At 36.4% G+C, this 20775-nt stretch overlaps 3 protein-coding genes across 3 annotated transcripts; all 3 read left to right on the forward strand.

Annotated features, from left to right (window-relative positions):
* Nucleotides 1-2829: 2829 nt before the first annotated feature.
* On the forward strand, nucleotides 2830-5150 carry LOC137728856 (patellin-4-like). The gene is made up of 4 exons (XM_068467641.1): nucleotides 2830-4046; nucleotides 4158-4282; nucleotides 4411-4557; nucleotides 4658-5150. Exons 1-4 carry the CDS (start codon nucleotides 2961-2963, stop codon nucleotides 4671-4673), a joined length of 1374 nt encoding a protein of 457 aa, XP_068323742.1. The 5' UTR covers nucleotides 2830-2960; the 3' UTR covers nucleotides 4674-5150.
* Nucleotides 5151-6899: 1749 nt separating this feature from the next.
* On the forward strand, nucleotides 6900-7751 carry LOC137728487 (tetrahydroberberine oxidase-like). The gene is made up of 2 exons (XM_068467263.1): nucleotides 6900-7281; nucleotides 7549-7751. The coding sequence occupies exons 1-2, from the start codon at nucleotides 6900-6902 to the stop codon at nucleotides 7749-7751; spliced, it is 585 nt and encodes a 194-aa protein (XP_068323364.1).
* Nucleotides 7752-10864: 3113 nt separating this feature from the next.
* Nucleotides 10865-12460, forward strand: LOC137728488 (berberine bridge enzyme-like 7). The gene has a single exon (XM_068467264.1). The coding sequence runs from the start codon at nucleotides 10865-10867 to the stop codon at nucleotides 12458-12460; it is 1596 nt and encodes a 531-aa protein (XP_068323365.1).
* Nucleotides 12461-20775: the final 8315 nt, after the last annotated feature.

The raw sequence follows: 20775 nt of genomic DNA on the forward strand, positions 1-20775 counted from the left end.
GAATCGTATGACCCTAAGCGAAATTATCTACCACATGCAGCTTCAGCTTAACCAGCTAATCATGCAATGCCCAAGTCAACACAAGGTGGTGGACGTCATCAACCAGTGATAGCTTGCCAGATGATAATATTTCCCCTTTTATTATTGTTTTGAGTCAATTATTCGGCCGCGCAAATAATAGTCTGATACATATGTTAAAGGACAATACTTGAGTCTTGAGGAATGAGGCAAGTATTTTCTTTTGTGAATCAGTGGATGTATATGCTAAAGGACAATACTTGCTTCCATCTTATGTGTTCACCTTCTTATTTACTCAATTGTAATTATCGTATATTAACCGTATAAATATCAAAATCGTTAATCCGTTTCCTTAATACGGAAGAATAAAAAATTAATGGAGTACACAAACATAAATCTAATCATATGAGATGTTATGATGATTACAAACGGACCAATCAAGATTGAAGTCCTGGAATATTGTCATTTTCTTATACTTAATTCGCACAAAAATATGATGCTAGAGCATTATGCCAATTAACTTTTATAATTCGTTTAATATTTGGTAATTGGTTTTTTTTTCTCTTCAAAAAGTCAATTTTTATTTATGTTCTAAATCTAATTACATATTTTTATTTAAAAATTCGAAAACAAAGGAAGAATAATTAATCACCTACAAGGTGAGTTTGAAGATTCGTAACATGTAAAATTACCCTTTTGTCCCTATTTTGTTTGGGTAGCGCCCTTTTGTTCTTCTATATCAAGTGAGGCATTTAGGAATATCCGAATGTTTCAAAATTTTGGTGTGCTCTTTTTATATACACATAGATAAAGCTACGAGGCAAAAACGGTGAATCATCCATAATCCAAAATTATCCCTTTTTAATTAGAAATTTAAAAACAATTTAATTTAAAAAAAAAAAAATCCAAACTAACAAAACAAAATAATGTAAAAGAGTGAATTTTTACACGCGTGAGTGTGTGGTAAGTGGCCCTTTACCACAGTAGTGGAAAGATGTAAAACCCTTACATGTCGACGTGGGTCCGAACCCTGTCGGTGACTAATTTAATATATAATCTAATAAAATCTATTATTTGACAAAAAAAAAAGTATGAAGTTTTTAATACCCTACCACCCTCACTTAAAAAAAAAAAAGACAACACAAAATTATCCAAATATAATAGGGCTACAATCGTAACACACAAACATAATTGGGTTAAAATTGTAATACACAAAATAAAATATTCAAAATACATGCGTGCATATCAAGAATTTTTGTTTTACCAAGAGTAGAATTTATTAATTATAATCGAATTGAAATGCATACATCTTCCGCTAAAATGTTAAATAGAAAATCCAGACCAATACAATTCCATTGGACAGCCCTCGTTAAACATGTTTGGCTTCTTGGTGTGATGCACGATTACATTCTCTGGGTACAAACATGAACTCCACCGAAGTCAGACTTTGTGCAAGAGCCCAAATGTCTTCCAAGATGCATTCCACTGCAATGTCAGCATTACACTTCTTAGTAATCATTTGGATAATGACCTTATTCCTTTTTAATTTTGATCAATGTTCTTTGGCTTTTATATCTACCTAGTTATTTTAATAATTAAGCATTTACAGGTCAGCATATTTAAAATTTAAAATTTAAAATTAAAATTATTTAACCATTTTCAACTACATCCATTTCGTGTTAGAAACGTTACATTTAATATATTTATATTTGTAGCAAGTTTTTAATTTGCAATCAATTTTTTTTGTGCCAATTTTCTTTTTAGTTTTAATTATTAATTTCTTTTTTTACCCATATTTTTGAACTTTTATTTTTACCTATAATTTTTTTAATCTTTTATTTGTACCCATTCATATATTCATACTCTACCAATTTTTTTCATAAAAATATACCACTATTTTATATGTAAAATGTACAAATATATGTTTTTTTTTGAGGTTCCAAGCACTTCAATTTTGAAGAAGAAAAGTTAAAAATCTCTATTTGGTTCCAAAATTAGAAGGAATTATAAATTTTCGTTATTAAAAATTTTAATTATTACTGAATAAAATATAAAACTAATAGTAAAATTTAATATTTTATTCTTCAATCAAAAATATTCAAAATAATAAAATTTTAGAATAAGATTTTGTCAACCAATCGAAATTCCTTTTTAAAGTGGTATATGAAAATGAAGAGTTAAACCTGACGCTTATTGCCGTTTAATACTACAGTACAATAATATTATATTTTTTTGTAAATAAAAAATTTTACATTCAATTTTCGTTAAAGATAAATTTAAATTACATTAATAAAAATAACATCGCTGGTTAAAAAACAAAACAAAAAAACCCGATGGCGGTTATTAAATTTGAACGACTTAGGAAAGGCAAATCTAGCTGTCCACAAAAACCAGAAGGAAAAAACAATTTTTTAAAAACAATTTGCCAGGTGATGTCTGTCCTCCTGGCGAATTAGTCAAAGGAAAAAAAATGTCTTTCCAAGTTTTCGAACTTTGTGTTGTCTCCAGCCAATGAAATGCTGTGCATGTAGTAAAAGCACTTAAGATTGACCACACACGATCATTCCCCACTGGCAAAACTGAGAACGTAGTGGGTCCCAATGAGATTCCTTTAACGCCAAATCTGTGCTGGCGTCCAGGCTATCAAAACCCCCACCCTCGGTAGAAGAAGCCACCCAACGGCTCTCGTCCTATGCGGTGGCTTTACAGGTATGTGACCGTTGTGGGTCCCGCCACCCCCATTGGGGGAGTTTTCGAAAATATATAGCCGTTACAACCCAAGCAAAAGCCCACAACTCTCTCCTCTCTTAAACGCCACTAGTTCGCACCAGAGTGCAAGCAAATTTTCTCTCTTCCCAAACAGAGCAACCAATTTTCTCTCTAGTTTTCTGGGATTTTCTTGCATTTTCTCGGGTGATTCGCTATTCGGGTTGATCGAGAAGATGACTGTGGAGGAGACCCAGGTGGCTGAAGTGGTGGTTGTTCCTCAGGAGGAGGCGGAGAAGGTTGTGTGTGAGCATGAGAAGGTTGTTGAGGGAGATGATAAGGTGAAGGAGGTGGATGAGGCGGAGTCGAAGCCGAAAACGGTTGAGAGGAGCTCTTCTTATAAGGAAGAGAGCAACTATCTCTCCGATTTGAAGGAGTTCGAGAAGAAGGCGTTGAACGAGCTGAAATCGAAGCTGGAGGAGGCCATTTTGGGCAACAATATCTTCAAGAAGGAGAAGCCGAAGAAGGAGGAGCAGAAGGAAGAGAAAAAAGTAGCAGAGGAGGAAGAGAAGAAGGAAGAGGAGGAAGAGAAGAAGGAAGAGAAAATAGAGGAGGAAGTGAATACGAAGGAGGTAGAAAAAACAGAGGAGGTAGGAAAAACTGAGGATGTTAAAACAGAGGAGGAAGAGAAGAATGAAGAGAAAGCAGCGGAGGTTTGTGAGACAAAGACAGAGGAAGTAGCCAAAGAGAAAGCCGAAGAAGGCAAACAAGAGAAGAAATCGGAAGATGGGTATGAAGTAATAGACACGGATATCTCTCTTTGGGGAGTGCCCCTATTCCCTGGGAAGGGTTTTGAGGGCACTGATGTTGTGCTCTTAAAGTTCTTGAGGGCTAGGGAGTTCAAGGTCAATGAGGCTTTCGAGATGCTGAAGAAAACCCTTCAATGGAGGAAGGAGTCGAAGATCGATTCGATCTTGGACGAGGATGTCTGTGCTGATTTGAGCTCTGCTGCTTACTTGAACGGCGTTGATCGCGAAGGCCACCCCGTTTGCTACAACATTTTTGGGGTTTTCGACAACGAGGAGCTTTATCGGAAGACTTTTGGGAATGAGGAGAAGAGAGGGCAGTTCCTGAGGTGGAGGTTCCAGCTGATGGAGAAGAGCGTCCAGAAGCTGGATTTGAGGCCTGGTGGTGTCACTTCTCTGCTTCAGATCAATGACCTCAAGAACTCGCCCGGGCCGGCGAAAAAGGAGCTCAGGATTGCCACAAAGCAAGCTGTTGGGCTTTTGCAGGACAACTACCCTGAGTTGGTTGCCAAAAATGTAAGCCTTCTTTCACATTTTCGCTTTAGAAATCGGTTTTTATTTTCGTTTGTTTTCAATAAATTGGACATAATTTGATGGGTTTTATTTTATTTGGTTTTTGACTTGCAGATCTTCATAAACGTTCCTTTCTGGTATTATGCACTCAATGCTTTGCTATCTCCTTTCTTGACTCAAAGAACCAAGAGCAAGTTTGTCGTTGCTCGCCCGGCGAAGGTCACTGAAACCCTTCTCAAGTAAGTGGTTTCTGTCTCCTTTTACACATTGCTGAATTTAGCGGCTGGATGTGTGCTCAACAATCCAAGAGAATTCGACGGTGTATCTTAGCCAGCTTACCCAAATGAACTGTGATTGTCCACAACAGGTACATTCCAGCTCAGGAGATTCCTGCTCAGTATGGCGGCTTCAAGAGGGACAACGACAGCGAGTTCTCTGCCGAAGATGGCGCTGTTTCGGAACTTATCATCAAGGCCGGATCCACTGGAACCGTACAGATTGATGCAGCACAGAGGTAGTAATAATAAATTGTTACTGATTCATGTTCTGTTAGATTGCTTTTCCTCATGAGCATTTTCACTAAATCATTGATTTTAAATGGTGTTCGGTAACAGGTTGATAACACATTAGTGTGGGACTTGACTGTTTTGGGATGGGAAGTGAATTACAAGGAGGAGTTTGTTCCCACTGATGAGGGGTCATACACCATTATTGTACAGAAGAAGAAGAAAATGGGGTCTAATGAAGGCCCGATTCGCAACACTTTCCGAAGCAACGAACCTGGGAAGGTTGTCCTGACAATCGAGAACAATTCGAGCAAGAAGAAGAGGGTTCTGCACCGGTACAAGGCCAAGAAGTGCTCAACATTCTGAGACAGAAAGAGAGTTGAACTGCAAAAGAAGGTTGCAATGCAAGTAAATTGCTTGAGAGAGCATTATACATAGTAGAGCTTATTCTTTTAGAGTGAGGCAATAATTGGTTGAGGAGATAGAGAAAGTGATGATAGTTCATTCTTTTGGAGGATCAATGTGATTCTGTAATTTGATATATGTTTTGATGTGTATGGTTTTGCTTTGTGATTTTCAATTTGGCTAAGACTTTGAGAGTGAATATATATATTGGCAATTATTCATTTTGAAGAAAATTTGTTCAGATTGAATTGTTTTCTTTTCTAGTATTTTCCTCATCTCATCTATAATTGATTACGGAACCGAATGATCTCTGGATCCCAATAATCTGAGCCTAAAGATCAAATGATACGGGTCGTTGAAATTTGATCCAATGACTACAAACAGGGGTCCCTCTAAAAGTTATAATAATTGTAGCCGTTAGTTCAAATTTCAACGGTCTGGATCAAATAATCATTGGCCTCAGATTATTGGGATCCGAAGAGGATCCGGTTCCATTAATTACTGCCGAAAAATTTGTCTCAGATCTTATATTTGAGTAATATGGTCAAAACTACAAAACAGTTTGGAACTCTCATATAATATAACCAAGAATACTAAAAGAATTACTACCCAAAAATTTGGACTCAAAAATTATATTTGAGTCAAAATATGGTAAAAGCTACAAAACAGTTGAATTCTCAGTTAACCAAGAGTACTGAAAATAATTACTATTGAAAAATTTGGACTGAAAATCTTATATTTGAGTCAAAACAATGACCTGCTAACTCTAAAGTTTTGAGTAAGTTTGAAAAGTTTCAGAGTGGACCTTTGATGACCTGACATTCATCCAAACTTGCCCATTTATCTATGTCAAACTGTAAAATCACCTTCATATGTTGGTGATGTCCCTGCCCTAGTTAAATCCTCATATGGATGAACATTTGGAGCCCATGATTGGATTTGATATATAGGGTGGAGTCAAGAATTTTCATGGGGGTGTGGCTAAACTTTTTCATTTTCAAGAGTGACTTGCTTTGTCTTAGGAGTTAAGGTGGAGTCGGCCAATTTGTAGTTCAATGGGGGAAAATGATCTTCTTCGGATTCACTTTGTAGTAAATTATCAAATCCGATTTAAAATAATAAAACAGATAAACTTAACCAAATTGCACATCATGAAGGTCTAATCAGTGACTAATCTGACCAGAAAAAGAATCTGTAGACTAAAATAGGATCATACAAGAAATATATATAAGACTCAGCTTCAACGCGTATCAAAAAACCAAACCAGAGACACAAAGAAGATATGAAACTGGGGACAGCAGACCCACTGCCCTTTTTATGGCCAGAGCAACAACGTCTCAGTTTTTATTTTATTTTTTTACTTTTTTTTTTGTCTCAGTCAATGGGTTTGAATAAAAAAGAAAACAGTTTTAAACAGGAACAATATTTGTTATTTTTAAAGAAACGATATTATTTACAATATTATCTATATTAAAATGAAGTGAGTGCATTTAGCCTCACAATAGTCTTGTAATAATGTAGTTCGAATTTGTTTTTGGCGATAATTTAACCTAAGACCACTCACTTATGAAGAGAAAAACCGGTAGACCGTAGTACCAAGTGACAACAGTATTATTATTGTTTGCAACATACTTTGTAATTAATTGCTCAGAAACATTACGCTTTCACATCAAAAGGAAAAATAAAAGAAACATTATGCTTTCAAGAACTCAAGAAGACAAAATTGCAGTACAAAAAATTGCAAAACAATGAAGGAACAAAGCTGTGCAACAATATACCCTTCATTCCCTCATTCCTTTTGCTCTGTAGTAGCACGGTACGTTGTCTCACTCCTTTCCGTGCATCTCAAATACACCCCCTTTCCGCTTCCGAACAATCTCAACAAATTCTCAGTGACTTCCTCCAATAACTTGCAGAAAAGCTTCAGTCCACCACCCACCCTATCATGGAAGCCATTTACACCCCACAAACTACGTCATTTCAACAAGTTTTGCTGGCACTCGCTAAAAACCGCAGATACACAACGATTGCAACTCCAAAACCCTTGGCTATTGTAGCAGCCAAGCACGAACGCCATGTGCAAGCAACCGTAATTTGTGCAAAACAACATGGGTTGGAGATTAGAATCCGAAGTGATGGCCATGATTATGAGGGCCTATCATACGTATCGGATGTCCCCTTTGTCATTCTTGACATGCTTAATCTCCGATCCATTGATGTTAATGTGACGGAAGGGAGAGTTTGGGTTCAGTCAGGGGCTACTGTTGGTGAACTTTATTATGAAGTTGGAAAGAAAAGTAGGGTTCATGGGGTTGCAGCTGGATCTTGTCCGTGTTAACTACATTGCAATGTTTGGGAATTGAAGGGAAAATCAAGGAGAAAGGATTAACAGAAGGATAAACACAGAGATACTAGAGAGAGAGAGAGTGTTTAGAGAGAGAAATAGGATTCTTATTAATTAACCAAATGAAAATGAAGATTACACACACTGTTTTTATAAAAGAAATCCTAACTACTTTAACTAAATACCAACAACCTTATTAACTGTATCACTAATTGTATTTCTAACTGTATTACACTTGTACCCTTAATAGTTCGAGTGTTGGTATTGGTGGTCACTTGGGGTGGTTGTGGAAATGGTCCTTTGTTGAGAAAATATGGGCTTACAGGGGATAATGTTGAAGATGGTAGACTAGTTAATAATGTGAATGGTGAAATCCTTGACTGCAATTCAGTTGGAGAAGATTTGTTTTGGGCCATTAGGCTATCTCCAACCGAAGGAGGGCCAGCCCTCTGACTCTCAAAAAAATTAATATTTTGATGAACAGTGCATGACTATATTTTTTACCATCTCCAATCGGGGGCCAAAGGGCCATGAGCCAAACATAGCCCTGTGACAAAAAACCATCTTCAACCGAGGGCCAAAGGGTCATAGGGCCAAATATAATTTATTATTTTAAATTAAAAACTGCAAAAATGAGAATTTTTTAATATTTTTTTTAAATGAGTACATAAGGCGCTATAGGATGATTCTTGTCACATCCTGGCCCAGGCTCACGCCTCGATTTAGGTCTGGGTGTGTCAGTTCCCGTGCTACAAATAAGTACCTACAACATGATCTTGTTGCACATCTTTGGGCCAAAAGAAGTATGAAGTAGGCGTTTAAGTTTTATGTTAAATGTTTTTAAAAATGTTGTTTAAGTTTCATGTTGTTAAATGTTTTTATTTTTTTTATTTTTTTATGTTATATAATTTTTATGTTGTTTAATGTTATTTAATGTTGTTTAATATTGTTTAATGTTGTTTCATGTTACTTAATGTTATTTAATGTTGTTTAATGTTGTCGTGTGGGGGCCATGAGCCATTTGGCCTAGCCCTCGGTTGGAGACGGTTTTTGGGCTATTTTTGGCCCTCTGACCCTTTGGACCCTTCGGTTAGAGATGGCCTTAGAGGAGATGATGAAGCAAGCTTTGGAGTCATTCTTTCGTGGAAGATCAAATTGCTTTCCATTTATTTTATAAGGGAAATTTTATTTGAACCCATACAACCTTTTTCTACACCCAACTTACTATTTACACCCATATTATTTTTTATTAAAGAATCAATCTTTCTTTAAACCCAAATTTATTATCTAAACTACTTTCACAAACTCAATTCAATATATAAAATTCATCTTTACACCCATTTAGAAAATAAAATCCCAAATGAGTGAATGAAGAATTAAGAATTTGTTATGGCAACCAATTGTTATAGATGAATTGATCAACAACATCAATTTGTTTTTTAAACTTTTGCGACGTCGGTTTGGAGTGCAAGGTTGTTAGGAAATGATCTTCACCGAGCTCTTAATAGAGTAGTCCAAGTAGCTAGCCTGAATCTGACTCGTGGAACTGAGTGATGAATTTGTAATTCAAGATTAAATAGTTCAGTAGCTGCTAGGCAAGCAGTTGAACTAGTACTTTTGGAATTTGAATCATGTAAAATTATGTGGACACCTTAGTGAAAGTAAATTTCAGTAGAACTTCTCATTGTGTTTTCTTGAAGGATCACGGCAACAATTTTCATTTGAGCGAAATATGCTGCTTTTGCAGGTAAGGCATACATAGTTGAACTGGAATCAGAACTGAACAAATAACGAGAAGAGAACTCACACTTTAAACATGCACTCGTAATGACATGGAAAACATTTCAATGTCTTGAAAGCTTTCTGACGCTTTTGTTTCTTGTGGTGATATTGCTTGTAATTATTGCTCTTATTGATCGAGTTAACATGAAGCTAGAGACGAAACGAAAAGCAACCGGATTTGATTTGTAGGTGATCATAGGGTTTTATGGTAGCTCTTAGGAATTTAGTCAAAATGAATGTAGGATAAATATTGTTTGATGGTAGAACTTGATTATTGAGTATGAGTTTATTGATAAATTTTAATTTCATCTTGTACTTGATGGTAATTATACATTAGGATAAAATAGACAATTCACAGTTAGAATTTAAGTTGGGTGTAGAAAAAGGTTTGATGGATTCAAATAAAATTTCCCATTTTATAATCGCATTTATACTATAAATACTATGAAAAAGATTTTGTATGCTATTAAATGAGAAAAAGGACTATTTAATAGCATTTATAAGAAGAAAAAAAATGCTATTAAAAGTAGGTTTTGGTGTGGTTAGTTATAATACAATTAAGTAAATTGAAATCATGCTTTTAATACTAGCATGAACATATAATTAATAATATTACAATGAACGGACGTATGGAAAAAAAAAAAAAAACATCTATAACTAATAGAAAAACGTATGTGAAGATCAAACGACCTTATATACTTGATCTTCCTCATGGTGCAAGAATAGATATGCAATTCATGGTGCAACCTCGAAAAGCATTGATATTCTCGTCTTTTTCTTTGTTTCATAGCTATTATAATGGAGTAGCAGACGGGAGTTTCTGGAATAATGGATTTTGTATAAAACAAACGCATCGGTAAGAGACTACCTCATGATCTTGATTCTGTTTTTTTTTTTTTTTTTTTGTTTTTTTTTCGCCCTCTTTCTCTTTGTTAATTAGTATGCTGCAGTACTTTGAATATGATGATTACAACACCCGATCAGGGATTGATATTATATGGTGCAAGTCGCACAAACAAGTATTGGCCTTTAGCTACCTTCAAATCCTTCTGCGCATGCCACTAATCTGCAAGCAATACTAAATTATCATATAAGAATTATTATTAGCATTCTAAAAATCTTATTTTACACTCCTATATGTATATTTTTCTTTCTAATTATAAAATTTTTGGAGTGCTAAATGAAAATTTTGAAGTGTTAATAACAATTCTCTAAAAAAAATAAGGACGATATTAAATCATAAAAGAACAGTAGGAAAACTGCTTGAGATGGAAGGGGAAAATTATGATTTGTCAGAATATATGTATGAGGCTATGAGCATGTAATGTAAGGTTGATCTTGCACTATGCACGTTATTTTCTTCTCTCTTTATTCAAAAAATACAGAAAAAAAGAATAGATAGAAATGAAATAGTGATCGGGAGAAGAAAATCCAAATATTTTCCTTCTCATTAGAGTGTTTATTTGTAGACTTAGAATTTATATAGCAAAATATGTCTTAATTAATCATATATTACATGTTATATATTGACCCAGAAAGTAAACAATCACATAATAAAAAATTATTTACAACATTATGAGATTTATTTCCAATCATGAAACCGTTCAACTTTATGAAAGTAGGGCGTGTACTTAATTAGGGCAATAAATAACTACTTGCCAAAGAAGATAAGAAGATGCTTAAACATTTGACCTTTTTTTTTCGTTTCTGTATTTTACAGCTAAATTCATTATAAATGCGGGCAAGAATTGGAAGAAGCAGCAGAGCCAGAAACTAGTTGTAAAATGACGGTACCAATGTCTGTTGCATTCGTTCTCTCAGTCCTTTTGCTCTTAGTATCATGCACAACTTCAGATCCACTTCTCACCAACTTCCTCCAATGCCTTCCGAAACAACATCAAAACTTCACTTACCCAATCTTTGAAACCATTTACACCCATAAAAATACCTCATTTCAATCTGTTTTATTGGGATACATTCGGAACAGCCGATATTCGACCCTTACGACTGCGAAACCTTTGGCTATCGTAGCCGCCAAGCACAAATCCCATGTCCAAGCAACCGTGATTTGCGCAAAAGAACACGGGCTGCAAATTAGGATACGAAGTGGGGGACATGACTACGAGGGTCTATCGTACGTATCTGATGTTCCCTTTGTCATTCTTGACATGTTTAATCTTCGAGCGATTGATATTAATGTGGTGGATGAGAGCGCCTGGGTTCAGGCTGGGGCAACTTTAGGTGAACTTTATTATGAAATTGCAAACAAAAGCAACGTTCATGGGTTTCCAGCAGGGGTGTGTCCAACAGTTGGTATTGGCGGTCACTTTAGTGGCGGTGGGTACGGGCCAATGATGAGAAAATATGGCCTTACCATCGATAACATAGAAGATGCTCAACTAGTTGATGTGAAGGGGAGGATTCTTGATAGAAAGTCTATGGGAGAAGATCTTTTTTGGGCCATTAAAGGAGGTGGAGCAAGCTTTGGTGTCATTTTGTCATGGAAGATCAAGCTACTTCCAGTTCCAGACAAAGTCACTGTGTTCAATGTTAAAAGGACTCCAGAACAAGATGCTATAAATGTTATTTATCGATGGCAATACGTAGTACCTAAGCTACCTGAAGACATCTTCATCAGAGCAATTACGCGTCTCAAGAATAATACCGAGGGCAAGAAGACCGTGGAAGTATCGTTCTTTGGTCTCTTTCTTGGACAAAGGGACAAGCTTGTCTCATTGATAAATGAGAGTTTTTCTGAACTTGGTTTGCAGCGGCAAGATTGTTTCGAAATGAGTTGGGTAGAATCTACTGTGTTTTGGGCTGACCATCCATTCGGAACTCCCATAAGTGTTTTACGTAGTAGGCCACAAGGTCCACCCAATTTCTTCAAAAGTAAGTCTGACTATGTCAAAGAACCAATTCCAAAAGAGGGAATAGAATCCATATGGAAGGCGATGATTAAGATGGACAAAGTGTTGATGCAATGGAACCCGTACGGTGGAAGAATGGCGAAAATTCCCGAGTCAGAGACTCCATTTCCTCACAGAGCTGGAAACCTGTTTAAGATTCAGTACGTGACGTATTGGGTGGAAGAAAGCTCTGTGACTTCCAAAATACACCTTAAGTTCTTAGGAAAATTGTATCAAGGAATGACTCCGTATGTCTCCAAGAGTCCAAGAGAGGCCTTCCAAAACTACAGGGATCTCGACATTGGCGCAAATCTACACAACAAAACTAAATTTGGAACTGCTAGAGTTTATGGAAGCAAGTATTTCAAAGGTAATTTTGATAGATTGGTTCGAGTGAAAACTATGGTTGATCCTCAAAACTTTTTCAAGAATGAACAAAGTATCCCACCTCTGCAAAGAGAGACACAATGACTGCATATTGGAAGCTAATCATAGGGTATAATTTGTTTCTATCAGTATTTTCTTACAAGGAATAAGTTTTAAATATTTGAAAATTCCCATTTAGTGACCCGAAAAGTTAAACACATTTTTCATACGGTACCAAACTCTCTAATACAAGAAGAGCTCACTAACACATGCATCTGATATCTATTAGAGATATGGTATAAATGTAATGAAAATTTGATATAGATAGCATTTTTTGAGTTTGACGGTGCACTTCAAATTAAGAAAAATGAATTGATCAATTGAGATTCTGAGAGATTTTATTTCTTTTTTAATAAATCTATGAGTATTCAATCAAGATTTTAAGTGATTCTCTAAAATTCAATGTGTATTCAATGAGGATTTAAGATAGTTTATTAAAATCCTAATTGAATACACCCGATTTTTAAAACTATTTTAAGAAAGTTTTTAAAATCCTTAGAAATCTGAGTATATTCAATTAGAATTTCAAAAGAGTTTATAACATTTCAGGTGTATTCAATTAAGAATTTATTTTATAATTTTTCAAAAGAGTTGATGAATTTTAGGGAATTGGAGATATTTCCTAGGAAGTATTTTTGCTCACCACCTTAATTATGATGTATGCTCATCATACACTTCAACATCTGATACGTGTTCTTTCAACTATCTATGGTTAACTTTAATAATAAATGTCCTTTTCTAATTTTGAAAAAAATTAACCATAATTAGTTGAAATGACACGTGTCAGATGATGAGATGTATGGAACATACACCATAATTTATCATGGTAAGCAAAAATGCACCCTATTTCCTAGCGTATTTTAAACACTCACAAATCTCATCTCTCCTCCTGAGATTTTGACGGAATTTAATCAAAGTTTTACACGGAATCTCTACAAATTCATTAAACTTTATCAAAAATCATGGATTCATAAATTCATTAAAATCCCTTAAAACCTCAACTAAATACATGGCGTATGATTTATTTAGAAGAGAATTACATGAATATTGTTACAATATTTGATTTATTAATTAAATATTTGATTATGGGTGATGCACTCAATCTTACAAATCTTTCATTTATTAATTAACTATTTGATTATGGGTGGATGCACTCAATCTTGGGTCGTTGTTCTCCTAATAATTAATCTTTGGATTTATCTTAATAAAATATAATTTATTTTCTTTAAGAGAAAGGATAGTGGTTTTATTCAAGGTGTTAAGAAAGCACACAATCTTTTAAGAGGACATCCTAGATCAAAATTGGAGGTTTCTCAAATCAACAAGGCTATAAATAAAATTGGAAATCAAAGCCAACTTGGTCATACGGTGTGCCATTACATGTGAATTTACGAACATGACAAACTCTTGAGGATTTGAAGCCTCTCAAACTTACTTTAATATCATCAACCAACAAATCTAAAGGCAAGGACTCCCCTTCAGACTACCAATGGCCTGGACTGCCTGTAGTGCATCACTCTCCAAGATTACTAGCTGCCAATTCCGTTGTAGAGCCCAGCAAACACCATCCCGAGCAACTAGAATTTCAACCATCGTAGAATTTGTCGCATGAGTTATTTTACCGAGCGAAACCTCCAGCATAGTTGCCGGCTTAGTCGCAAAATACTATCATATTAGAGAATATACTCTACAATATTATGGAGATAGATGAGAATGTGCAACTTGGTCACAAAGTTAGTCCATAGTTTGACCACTATGTTAAAAGGTCATTGGGTGAGGGATTATACACACCATTCGACACAACTATCTTGTGTGTTGTGTGTCAAAATTTCCCCTCCTTAAAGCAAAACGTGCAAGGAAAAAAATCGAACCTAAGCCCTTTTCTCTCCCTGAGAGTTTTTCTCACTCATGTGTGAGTGTCCTTCGGTCAAGCTTTTCCTTTGCTGTCTCTGATCTTAGCTCTGGCTAGGGTCGGTGGCAGTCCTTCCTTCCATCTCTTTGCCTTGTTGGCAATATCCTAGCTCCACCTCCATGCTTTCCAACAATCCATTCCCTACCCTTCCTCATAGACTCAATCCTTCATCGACCATCTGGATCTTCTCCCACAAATCTTCAATGCAATTTATCGCTTTTCCCTCGGAAGATGTGTAAAGTTTCAGCTCGGGTGTTCACACCACCTCCTTCCATCTCTTTGCCTAGTTGGCAATACCACTGTTACTGCTACTTACAGACTGGTTCTTCCCACTGGTTTCTATTGATTTGTGGGGGTGATCTCGGGTGCTTTTTGACGGATGTTGGAGTCTTCTCTTCATCCAGCTCGGAGACTTTGTTTGGCCTGATCTCAGGTGTCTGTTGGGGGCGATGGTTTGAGATGGTTGGTAGGTGGCATTCTAACAGCAGCGGAGGCAGCAACTTGACAGAACTTGTTTCAGTTTCTGGTTTCTCTTGTTTTGTGCCTAGAACTTTGTTTGGGTTTTTTTTTTGCTTTGCTTTGGAGGTCCAATTCTATGTTGTTGTCCTAATTGTAAACTGTGCCTCTTTCTATGGAATTATGTTGCTGTGATAATGAATTAATCCCTTGTCAAAAAAAAGAAAAAAAAAAAATCAAGATCCTACGAGTAGTAGCCAAACTTCCGACCTGAGAGTGAGAAATACACAGAATTTAATACTTGGTTCGTGTGTGTCCGGTTGGAGAGATGGTTTGTAATTGCACACTTTCAATATCCTACGAGTTATTTCTGCTAAGTAACTAACCTAAACTCGATGTGATTGTGTGACTGTGACATGTATTTCTAACAAATATAAAATTAAATTAAGAATATCATCAATCGCCTCAAAAAAAAAAAAAAAAAAAAAAAACAAATCGTCAATGTAGATTCCCTTTATTAGTTGATTGATATCTAAAAGAGGCTTGTTGGTGGTCTCAATCCCACACATTGAAGAGAATGGTATTTGAAAACTTATAATTAAGCTCTGTTTTGGAGAAATTATCTGTTTATTTGTTTCTATTTGAAATGGTGTAATAAAAGCTAGGCTATACAACAATGAGTGCCTATACAATAGACCCTTGACTTTGTAATCACAAAGTATGATTTTGCTTGATCTTGTTTGCTTGACTTTGTATCCACAATTGAAAACTTGCTTAATTGTTATCTCCATCATTCTTATCTTCATCATCCCCCCGCAAGCGCATGAGCGGAAGACGAACGAGCTTGGACTTTAAGAAATGAAAATGATCAGCAGACAAGTCCTTGGTGAAGATATCTGCAATCTGAAATTTAGTAGACACATAACGGACATTCAATGACCTTGCCACTACAAGCTCACGCACAAAATGATAATCTACAACAACATTTTTTGTTCTAGCATGGAACATGGGATTAGACACCAGTGCAATGGAGCTTGTGTTATCACACCAAATCAAAGGAGTCGAAATACTAATGCAAAGCTCCTGCAGCAGTTGTTAGAGCCAAACAAGTTCAGTTGCCGTGATGGCCAACTGCCGATATTCTGATTCGGTACTTGAAAGAGCAACTGTGTGTTGTTTTTTGGAACTCCAAGAAATTAAATTTGGACCAAAACACCTGCAGAAACCACCAGTGGAGCGTCTAGTGTCTGGATCCCCGACATAGTCTGAGTCTGAAAAGCCAACCAAATCAACCGAGATGAAACTAAAGCCTTTCCTCATTTGTGCCTTTTAAGTAACGAAGGATTTGCTTGACTGCAATCCAGTGAACTGAGGTGGGCTGGTGCATATGCTGATATACCTGATTCATTGCCTACATGATGTCAAGTCTGGTGATGGTTACGTACTGCAGAGCGTCGACCACACTTTGGTAGCTGGTAGGATTATGCAAGGGAACACCATCAAGAGAGTGAAGTGGGGAGGTAGATTGAACTGGAGTAGCACAAGGCTTGGTCCAACATATCTACATGCTTCAACAAATCAACAATATATTTTGTCTGCTTTAGATGTAACCCATCATCTCCACGTGTTGCTTCAAGACTCAAGAAAAAAATGGAGGGGTCCCAAATCTTTCATAGAAAAACTCTGACCAAGTGCATGGATAAGTGAATCAACATAAGAACATTGATTTCCTGTGATAAGGATGTCGTCAACATAGATTAGAAGAATCAAATACACTCCATGGTTATTAAAAATGAAGAGAGAATGATCTGCTTGTGATGCCACAAAGCCCAAGTCAATAAGATATTCAAAAAAGCGAAGAAACCAGGCTCTTGGGACTTGTTTCAAGCCATATAAGGACTTGCGCAAATGACAAACATGATGAGGATACTCGGGATCTTCAAAACCACATGGTTGTTTCATGAAAACTTCTTTAGAGAGATTCCTGTGCAAAAATGCATTATGTACATCAAGTTGCCGTATAAGCCAATTATAAGAAACTGCAAGGGCAAGAACCAGACAAATGGTAACATGCTTAACCATCGGACTAAACGTCTCGGTGTAATCAACACCCATCTTTTCATGAAATCCATTGGTGACAAGATGAGCTTTATATCGCTCCACTGTACCATCAGATTTTCGCTTTATGCGATAGACCCACTTGCAAGGAAGAACATGAGTAGCAAATAAGGAAGGTACCAACTCCCATGTATCAGCATCTTTCAAGGCCTTAAATTCCAATGTCATTGTATCACGCCAATGAGATAATTGATTTGCCTCTCGAAACGAGGTTTGTTCAGAATCAAGAGCCTGTAATGATGTCAATATAGCATATTTGGGGTTTGGTTTTCCAATGCCAGATTTAGAATGAGTAAGCATGAGATGGGGAGTAGAAGCTAAAGAAGGTGGAAGTGCCTCATTAATGGAAATCAAAGTATGAGAGCTATCATGAGCAGGTTGAGAATGAGGTGGCAAGGAATGTGGATGTGCAGGCAATGGTGAACTTGTGGAAGGTTGCAAGAGGAAGAGTGGTGCTGCACTAGAAGAGGATGTCAGATTATGAGAAATAGAAATATGAGATGATGAAGGTACCTGAGGAAGAAGTGGTAAGGGAGAAGGAGTGATAACCACGGGAGAATAAGCTTCTGACGGCGGGACTGAGAAGGATTGTGCAGGGTTGTCGAATGGAAAAGTTTCCTCATCAAAGACCACATGGCGTGACAAATAAGCTCGTCCATTTGACATATCATAACAGTGATAACCCTGATGATTAAGTGAGTAACCAATGAAAACACATTGTTTTGAACGAAATTCCAATTTATTTTTATTATAAGGTCGTCAATAGGGAAAGCAAGCGCAACCGAAAACACGAAAACATAAATAAGAAGGCTTGAGACTAAACAATTTTTCATAAGGCGAAACATAATTCAATTGGCGTGCTGGAAGACGGTTAATTAAATAAACTGAGGTGTTGAAAGCATCCACCCAAAAAGAAGAAGGTATTTTAGCGATAGCAAGTAAAGTAAGACCCATGTCAACAATATGTCGTTGTTTCCATTCAGCAGCACCATTTTGTTCAGGAGTATGAGGGCATGTTAACCGGTGCTCAATGCCATTATCAGTTAAAAATTGTTGAAATTCCTTACTCATAAATTCACCTCCGCCATCAGTTTGTAAAGATTTTATCTTATAGATAGTATGAATAGATAGAAGATTTTCAACAAGCAATTTAAATTTTTGAAAATAAGAAAAAGCTTCATGTTTAAATCTCATAGGAAATATCCAAGTATAATGAGAATAGTCATCAAGAAATATTATAAAATACTTGGAACCCTTAACAGAGGCAATTGGTGAAGTCCAAACGTCACAATGGATCAATTGAAGAGGACAAACGGAAACAGATGGAGACAAAGCAAAAGGTAATCTAGTGCTTTTCCCAAACAGCTCGGGATGTGTCACAAGTTGAGACGATGGAAAGCACATTTAGTGTCAAAGTTGAGTTAATCCAACTCAACAATTGTTGGTCTTGTCATTGCCAAGTCACGTACTCAAGATTGAGAGTAGTAGCATCCTCAAGAAACTTTGTTGGACATGTTTTTGTACCATCAACATAGCCAACAAGATCATTACTTTTAAGTAAGGGATTAAATTGGGCAAGCCACAACATGTAATTGGTTCGATCAAGTTTGATTGAAACCAAATAGGAAATATTAGGAAGGGAGCTGGTAAGAAGAGAAGAAGCAGCCATGGAAGCTGAAGAAAAGTCGAGTAGATGGTACGGCAGAAGAGGAAAAAAAAAATTACAGTCACGAACTCACTGGGTTAAGGCAGAAGAAGGGGAAACAAATTCAGTTAGAGGTTTGGAGTTAGACAAATGGCTCTTGATACCATGAAGAGAATGGTATTTGAAAACTTATAATTAAGCTCTGTTTTGGAGAAATAATCTGTTTATCTGTTTCTATTAGAAATGGTACAAGAAACTCCTTATATAAAAGTGCTGGAGTCTTACGGCAATAAAGGCAGCAGCTCCCAACTACATCCAACTACATGTAATAAAAGCTCGACTATTCAACAATGAGTGCCTATACAATAGACTCTTGACTTTGTAATCACAAAGTATGATTTTGCTTGATCTTGTTTGCTTGACTATGTATCCACAATTGAAAACTTGCTTAATTGTTATCTCCATCATTCTTATCTTCATCACACATAAGGGCATCTTCACTATGAGATGCAAAATACCTTGAAATGGACCTTTTACATCATATCTTAGCGGAAAATTCTCTAAAGATCAAATGTAAATTATACATCTTCTCCGGAAGATGTAAATAAAAGTTTAAATTTACATTTTATTTTACATCTTTTGGTTAGGGGTTCCACCAATCAAAGAGAAGAAAATTAAATAGGATCTCAAACTTACATCCCTCCCACTGGAGTAGAACTTTCATTTTCATTTGTTGAAAATGTAAAATGAGATGTAAGTATTGTTTTTGCACTCAAATTTGCATTTTTCCATTGGAGATGCCCTAACTTCATTGCTAAACCTATTATTCTCTCTCTCTAGGCGGGATATACTTTGTTCATGCTTGAAAAATTCTGAGGATCAACCATGGTTTTCACATGTACCAATCTATCAAAATTACCTTTAAAAAATTTGCTTCCGTAAAGCATTGCAATTTGTAGGTTGGTCTGATTATTCATTGTGGCCCAAATGTCGAGATCCTCATAGCATTGGAAGGCCTCTCTTGGGTTCTTGGAGGCAATAGAGTCATCATTCGAAAAAAAATTATTGAAAAGTGAAGGTACTTGCTGTTGGTCTCAATCCCTTCTTGAATCCAAGACGTCTACTATTGAATCAAACATAGGTTTCCAGCTCTGTGAGGGTATGGAGTTGTTGGCTCAGAGATTTCATTCATTCTTCCACCGTAGGGGTTCCATTGCATCCACATATATTTTCTACGTCAATCATATTCTTCCATATAGATTGTATACCTTCTTTTGGAATTGGTCCTTCACATAGTCCGATTTAGCCGTGAAAAATTTTGGCTGAGGAAGGAGCTTAGCAGCATATGAAGAGTTATTGGGCAATTAGGATGGTACACTTCGTTGCTGTGAACCTTGAATCCTGTAAATACAAGACACTTGTAACGTGAAATAGACCTTCAACTCAACACAACATGCAAATTTGTGCGTAATTTCTCGCTTTACGCGAAATCCTCTCATATTTGGGAAAAGCCCTAACTTCGTCAATCACATTTTACAGCAGTTTGTATTGGACAACACTACTAACTGTTTATCCAAGTCTCTATCAGTAAGGAGTCTTTGGGTCCTTGTTGAAAGAGGTCACTTCGTTAGTCTTTTGACGAGTGGGTGTTATTTAGTGTTTGACACATAAAAAACCGAACTTCTTTTGAATTTTGAAGTAACTAGCAGTCTTGCCTTCAGGCTCTAAAACCCAAAGGCTGAGACGAGTTCCTTTCTCGGCCGCTATCGCAAAGTTATAGAAGTTAGCAGTATGTTCAACACCACCACTTCATTAGCTATTCGGTCTGCGCGCTACGTAAGCTTGATATTTTTTAGGGTAAATTACATAAAACTACCTCAATTATTAGGCCAATCACAGTTTTATACCCCGTCTTTAAAAAATTTCAATGTCATACCTCATCTACGAATTTTTTACAATTTCATACCTTCCGTCAGTTTGTTTGTCAATTCCTCTGTTAAATGTTGACATGACTTGAGGCGGGACCCACTCTCTATTAAAAAATTAATTAAATATTAAAAACTAAAAAATAAAATTATTTAATAATTTTTTTAAATGGGGACCCACCCATCACCCCTTCTTTTTCTCCAGCTCTTCCCGTGTCCCCCCCAAGCTTCCTTCACCACCCCACTGCCACCCTCTCTTCCTCCATCTCCATGCCTACAACCCACCCAAATAGTCCCTTAACTA

Source organism: Pyrus communis, chromosome 3, assembly GCF_963583255.1.
Source record: "Pyrus communis chromosome 3, drPyrComm1.1, whole genome shotgun sequence".
NCBI classification, from domain to species: domain Eukaryota; kingdom Viridiplantae; phylum Streptophyta; class Magnoliopsida; order Rosales; family Rosaceae; genus Pyrus; species Pyrus communis.

What these genes read in the sequence shown, in the direction of transcription:
- LOC137728488 (XM_068467264.1), top strand. Translation starts at nt 10,865, where the DNA reads ATGACGGTACCAATGTCTGTTGCATTCGTTCTCTCAGTCCTTTTGCTC.
- LOC137728487 (XM_068467263.1), top strand. Translation starts at nt 6,900, where the DNA reads ATGGAAGCCATTTACACCCCACAAACTACGTCATTTCAACAAGTTTTG. An exon ending in TGGGGTTGCAGCTGGATCTT is followed by an intron (nt 7,282 to 7,548) that starts GTCCGTGTTAAC and finishes TACCCTTAATAG; the next exon opens with TTCGAGTGTTGGTATTGGTG.
- LOC137728856 (XM_068467641.1), top strand. Translation starts at nt 2,961, where the DNA reads ATGACTGTGGAGGAGACCCAGGTGGCTGAAGTGGTGGTTGTTCCTCAG. An exon ending in CTGAGTTGGTTGCCAAAAAT is followed by an intron (nt 4,047 to 4,157) that starts GTAAGCCTTCTT and finishes TTTGACTTGCAG; the next exon opens with ATCTTCATAAACGTTCCTTT. An exon ending in GTCACTGAAACCCTTCTCAA is followed by an intron (nt 4,283 to 4,410) that starts GTAAGTGGTTTC and finishes TGTCCACAACAG; the next exon opens with GTACATTCCAGCTCAGGAGA.